The sequence below is a fragment of the Nannobrachium achirus genome (genome assembly GCF_963921795.1).
Source record: "Nannobrachium achirus genome assembly, chromosome: 12".
Lineage (NCBI taxonomy): Eukaryota > Metazoa > Chordata > Actinopteri > Myctophiformes > Myctophidae > Nannobrachium > Nannobrachium achirus.
This window is the reverse complement of record NC_137832.1, coordinates 64066869-64073182: the sequence shown is the minus strand read 5'-3', so window position 1 is coordinate 64073182 and position 6314 is coordinate 64066869. Positions and strand designations below refer to the sequence as shown.

The 6314-nt window shown below is 44.7% G+C and overlaps 1 protein-coding gene across 1 annotated transcript; it reads right to left on the bottom strand.

Annotated features, from left to right (window-relative positions):
* Positions 1 to 4411: 4411 nt before the first annotated feature.
* Positions 4412 to 4891, bottom strand: LOC308295786 (uncharacterized protein; the record flags this gene model as incomplete). The annotated part of the gene is made up of 1 exon (XM_080738832.1): positions 4412 to 4891. The coding sequence occupies one exon, from the start codon at positions 4889 to 4891 to the stop codon at positions 4412 to 4414; it is 480 nt and encodes a 159-aa protein (XP_080594958.1).
* Positions 4892 to 6314: the final 1423 nt, after the last annotated feature.

Below are 6314 nucleotides of genomic sequence, written 5' to 3'. Positions count from 1 at the left end.
GAAAACGGGGGAGGGGCAACTATATTGCCCTGGGGACTACAGTCAGCTAAGGTTAAAGTTTTTAGTCTCTCTATCAGGAGAGGACATAAAACGTGGGCCACAACCATTATAACCAAAATCATTCAGCATGATATAGATTATGAAATATTCAGGCTGCTGTGCATGTTCAAATCCAGTCCTAAATCGCGCTGATCAGAGCAATGGTCACAAAGTTATATCCACTTGAAGTTTTAAACACTGCTGTAACACTGCTGCAGCACCCCATATTTGTGTAATTTAGTTTTTTTTTCTTGTGTGCCTGTGGTCCCAGGGTGCCCCTAACCTGGCCCCATGGGAACCACGAATGGCCCCTAGTGTGATCATTGTCATTACACACCCCTGAAAAGTGTTTGTGCCATGTTTGGTGCGTATTGCAGGTGCTTATTATAAGGTGTTTTTCAGAGCACAGTGTTACTTAAGGACATGGAGGAGATCAAGTTTTACCAGCAAAACTAGTTTTATGTTTGGCAATACAACACAGACACTTGTATGTACAGGAGTGATTTATGAATATGACCGGAATGCAGTGTCAATACTAGTTAAGGGCGCCTCCACTGACTTGATGTTGAGCCCCAGGCTGCAGGGAGGGGTTTTCATGTGGATACAATACTCAATACTTGCCCTCATTACTGTGCAAACAGGTGCTTCTCAACAGACGACACATGCCAGGTACCATGTTTTTGTAGCCTGCAGATTAAAGCTTCGTGAAGCTTCACTCATGGGCGGGGTCTATGGACTGAAACCAGGCTAATGTTTTTGCTCTTCTCCTTCACCGTTTGTCACTGTTGATCAATCACATGCTGTTATGACCATGTCGTTTTAAGATTCGCTAAAATCATCAACAAACTTAAAAGATTAGATTGTGAATATTTACGATAGACCTGTTTTTGTATGAACATCATACGTGTCAGTGGAAATGCATCACACAGGAGTGTAACTCACAAAGGTTTTACTGAGCTCCACCTGATGATGATTGGACCTTTTATCTGCAGATGTTGATAAAAAATGACCAACATGGATGACACAGATTTTTAGACAGAGATAAATTAGCTTTCTACCTGATGTGTAGAAATCTTACATTGACCGGCAAAGGAATGTTTTGTGTTAAAGAATGTGATCATGTGATCAAGGCGGATCTGTCAGAATGTTTTCATATGCCAAGATTGACATTGCAGGAGTGGCTCGTTTTGAGCTAAATGTCTCAAATCATGAATTGAACGGAGCATCCGATTGCCGTGAAACTTCACATTGGCCTGTTATAGCGCCACCAGGAGTCTGATTGCTGTGAAACATTGCACGCTCATTCCCACTAGGCCAGGGGTGGGCAACTTTGATGATGGCGAGGGCCACTATATTTCCACCTTCACTCCAGAGGGCCACATTGCATATTGCTACGTTCTACTTTGTCATTTGGCATATAACTCATACAAAAGAAGCAAAAATAGCAGATCTACAAGCTGATGGCGCGGGCCATCAGAATTGGAATCCTGAATAATTTTTTGATGTTTTTGAATTGGAATCCTGAAATGTAACATTTTGATCTAATTTCAAATGCATTTAGTTATATACTCATGTTAACTTTATGAACCTAAATACAAATACATTGGACATAAAAAAAAATACATTTTAATACTACTATACTAGTCATTAAGCTACTAATATAGACTGACGGAATTAAAGTAGGTCATGTTTGGAATCGTAACAGCTGAAATGAATAATATATCAGTATTCCGGTATCAACCTGCGGGGCCGCATTAAGTGAAGGTGGGGGCCGCATGTGGCCCCCGGGCCGCCAGTTGCCCATGTATGCACTAGGCTGAGTAAAAAGAAATGCCACCCTTTTCACATTGGCCTTTTATAGTGCCACAAGCAGGCTGATTTTTGCACCAAGAAAATGTGTTTACTATATTACTTACGATTTTGTCCAAATTTCAGTCCAAATCAGTACACGTTGTCTCTAGTCATGTCAACAAGACAGATTTGTGTGTTCTTTTTTTTTCTTCTTTTTTTTTAAGATTTGTTTTTGGGCTTTTTATGCCTTTATTCGATAGGACAGTAGACTAACAGGAAATGTGGAGAGAGATGGGGAATGACATGTGGCAAAGGTCGTCCGGATCGGGAATCGAACCGGCGACGCCAGCAGGCATCATAGCCTAGTATATGGTACGCGCCTTGACCACCAGGCCAGCGGGCAGCTCTTATCATAGAGAATACTGAAATAAAACCATTATAGTAGACTAATTCTGTTTAATTCCTTTACCTCATATTCAGTAATGATGTTACGTTCCTTCCTTTTCATTTGGTTCGAACAACATAATGACAGGACAAAGTCAGGTCTCAAGAAATGTATTTTATTTTAAACTGCAGATAAACAGAATTTTTATTTAGCACATATTACACATATTAAACATAGCCTACCATAAGAAAGGAGTTGTGAAAGAACCAAACTGAGACCTAACTAAAAAATGGCGTTTGTTGAGGTTAGGGTTAAGGTTAGGTTTCTTTAGGCATAGTTTTACTGAGGTTAAGGTTAGGGTTAGGTTTGGGCATTTAACCACACCCACCTGGGGGGAACACCTGGGAAAGAGGGAGGTACAGTACAGCTGAGAGGCAGGCAGAGCAATCACAATGAATACAGTACCGGCGGGGGGGGGGGGGGGGGGGGGGGGGGGGGTGTCTAGCCATGGACCAGAGCAGCAGATCCAACCAGCAAGGCAGTGTAGACCAGAGATAGAAGTAGTATTAGTGAACAAAAATTATTAGTATTGCTGTAGACCGAAAAAAGCACGTAACTAAACATGACCTGGGGATTCCCTTCCGTCCATATATCTATACCATATCTATACCCCGACCCAGGAAAGGGGCTGTGGCTGTGCAAAAGGCTACACAACGGTGTGTGTCACAGTGGCAGTGGCTCAGGAGGTAAAGCGGTCGAACCCGGGTTCGATCCTGGTCGAAGTGTCCTTGAGCAAGACGCTGAACCTCTAATCGCTCTGGATCAGCAGGTTGTTGCATGGTTTCCTCCGCTATCGGTGGCAGTGACAGTGGCAGGGGATGCGTCACAGCGGTAGTGGCCGAGGAGGTAGCGTGGTTGCTTGAGAACCAGAAGGTTCTCAGTTCGATCCCGGGCTCCTCCATGGTTGGTCTCAAAGTGTCCTTGAGCAAGACTCTGATCCCCTAAGTGCTCCAGATGAGCAGGTTGTTGCCTTGCATGTCGTCACAGGAGCAGTGGCTCAGGAGGTAGGCCGGCCGCTTTGGAACCGGAAGGTTCTCAGTTGGAAGGTTCTCACTCCTCCAGAGTTGGTGTCGAAGTGTCCTCCAACAAGACGCTGAACCCCTAATAGCCCTCGATGAGTAGGTTGGTGCCTTGCATGGTTTCCTCCGCCATCGGTGTGTCAATGTGCATGAATGGGTGAATGTAACGTACAATCATTGTAAAGCGCCTTGGATAAAGGCACCATTGTCTTTCTTTTTTCTTTCTTTTTGTGGGCGTGTGGATGTCAGAGGGTGCAATATTTTGGTAACGCTACTAGATCAAGGCAGTGTTCTCTAACATACAGTAGGAAGAAGCTATAGATTGAGTTTACGTCTGCAGTAAACGGTACTTTTGATCCTAAATCCCCCAAAATGAGATTATTGTGATTAGTTTAGCTTGCAAGCGGATATGAATTATGATTGTTTTTACATTTAAATGAAGCCCTCCACCATCCTAAAGGGGGTTCCACACTAGCCGCGGTCAACGCCTCCTAGCAATTCATTTTCAATGGGAGGCGGGCGGCTTTTTCAGCCGTGCAGCGAAGTTTTGGGGCGGCGAGGAGAGCGGGCGCGGTCTTGTGAAATCCCCCGCGAGCGTGCTCGGTTGTGCTTGCGTACGCGGGCGGTGAGAGATGGATTGTGTTCATCTTTGTGAAATACCGTGCGGTGTTTACTCACTGAGTGAGTGTGTTTGTGTCTCACCGCGGGGCGGTAACCGCGGACCCAAGCGGCAGCCGTAGCGGCAACTGCCTGTAGTGTGTAACCCCCTTTATTCCTCATATTCTTAATCCTGTGTATTTGTAGTGTTCTTTTTGCTTATCTGTTCTGAACATAGTTCATAGAAGGATGAATCTAGTATTGGCAGTTTTATTGACATGATACAGAAGAACTATGCTCAGAGGAGATACAGTATGCGTTTGATCAGCATATGTGCGTGCGTGCGTGTGTGTGTGCGTGTGTGTGTGTGTGTGTGTGTGCGTGCGTGCGTGTGTGCGTGCGTGTGTGCCTGCCTGATTGAGTGAGTGCCTGAGTGAGTGCGCGAGAGAGAGAAACATACCATCACTTCCTCTGCTGAGCTCCTCCTTTCCAGGCCGGTTCTTTCCATGGTCTTTTGGGATTATTTGCGATCAGAGTTTCGAGCTCTGCCTCGATGTCGTCGGGTTGCCAGGGCAATTCCTGTGACCTCCACTCGCTTGGGGTTAAACACGCAGTCCCACTCCTCCTCCAAGCCACTTGGTACATTCTTCATGCCACAGTCGGGGGGCACCCAGGCCGTGTTGTACCCCTGCGAGTTCCAGGTGTACTGCAAGGGGTGGTTGTCTTGGTCGATGCGTTTGACGCGGCCAACGTGCACGCGCAGCTCAAGAACCACCTGATCAGTGCCATCAGAAGGACTGCCATCAGGCTGAAGTGGGAATCGTGCAGCCTTCTCAGGATCGCGGCTGACGTAGACTCCAGGTCCCAGCATGCCCTTGGTCGACTGGCGAAAGCCATTGATGATGATGCGGCGTGCGCTTTCGACGGCGGTGCCGTGGTACATGGTGTAGACAAGACGGTCTGTGGGAGTCTGAGCTCCTCTCAGTTTCTGGAATGCCATCCTAATGCAATAAGAAAAACATAACAATGCTGTTGAATATAAGCACTGCACTGGCATAATAGAACATTTCATCAAAAATTATTAGCATAACTTGGAATGGCAATAGAGGTCGTTTTCACAGGCCTTGACATCCTCATTCTTTTTACTCTCTCTCATTCCTTACAGGAGGAGTTGGCAGATCTTTTTTCTAGCTTAAATCTCACGTCCAAGACAACATCATGAAATCATCAAACTTAATCGCTTGTTCTTTTTTTTAAATAGCCACTTTTTAAACGTATTTAATTATATGTTCAATCACCCTAACGATATTGCGAGAACGGAATGGATAACTTTACATTATTTGTTTTAATGTTTAGCTGCATTTAAATTAATCCATTGTATTGTTCTAAAATAACAAGAATTGTTTTTGTTATAAGCATGCTTGCATGCTTGCATTCTGATATGCTCTGTTGCTTGTTTAAAGCCTATCTAGACAGTATTAATATGTATTTATTTATTGAGGAGAAAAGTATATGCAGTTCATATGACACCATGAGAATCATGTAAGATTATTGTGATCTCACTTACTGTATATGGGAGAAAAAGTGTGACTAACATTTCAGCAAGAATCCCCTAAAACATATAAGTAACAACAACAGTGAGACATAACTGTACAGTTCATACCTGAGGTTGTATTTGAAGTTTTAACAGGAGTTTAACTCACAAAAGGGTTCCTGAATTCTACCTAATTGTTGGAATCCAGGTGAATGGTGCACCTCGTACCTGACCTAGTCACATAATGAGTTAAAAGTCTAGTTTCACTTTCACTGCTGCACACGATGCTGTATAGAATTAGGAATCCAGGTGAAAGGTGCACCACACCTAAAGCCACATCACCAGGGAGTTATTGTCTCCACCAGCCGAAGGCATGGGGGAGAGTATGTTTTCCCCTCCGTCCGTGTGTCCGTCCGTGTGTCCGTCCGTGCGTCCGTGCGTGTGTCCTCGCAGTTTGTGTGCACCTAATCTCAGTCGCCGTTGGCCCGGTCGCTGCCAAAGTGAGCACACACACTCCCTGGATGCCAATCTAGAACCTCTGCCCTAAATTTTTCAAATGGGCCTTTTCTAGCGCCACCTAGTGGCCGATGTTCCCAAAACACATTTCTGTGCACTACTCTTACATATTTTGTCCAAAAATCCTACAAATCGGTAGGCAGTATCTCGACAGTCATGTGATCGACACAGATTTTTCCGATTTTGCATATTCCATCCTGATTGGCTAAGATTGGCTTCCAAAGTTTGTAGGATTGAGCCGTTTTGAACAAAATGCCTCAAATCACAAACGCAAAGTGCAATTATCATGAAATCGCGCACACACGTTCCCACTAGGCCGAGGAAGAAATGCCACTTAATTTGTTTTAAATCAGCCTCATGGTGGCGCTATAAC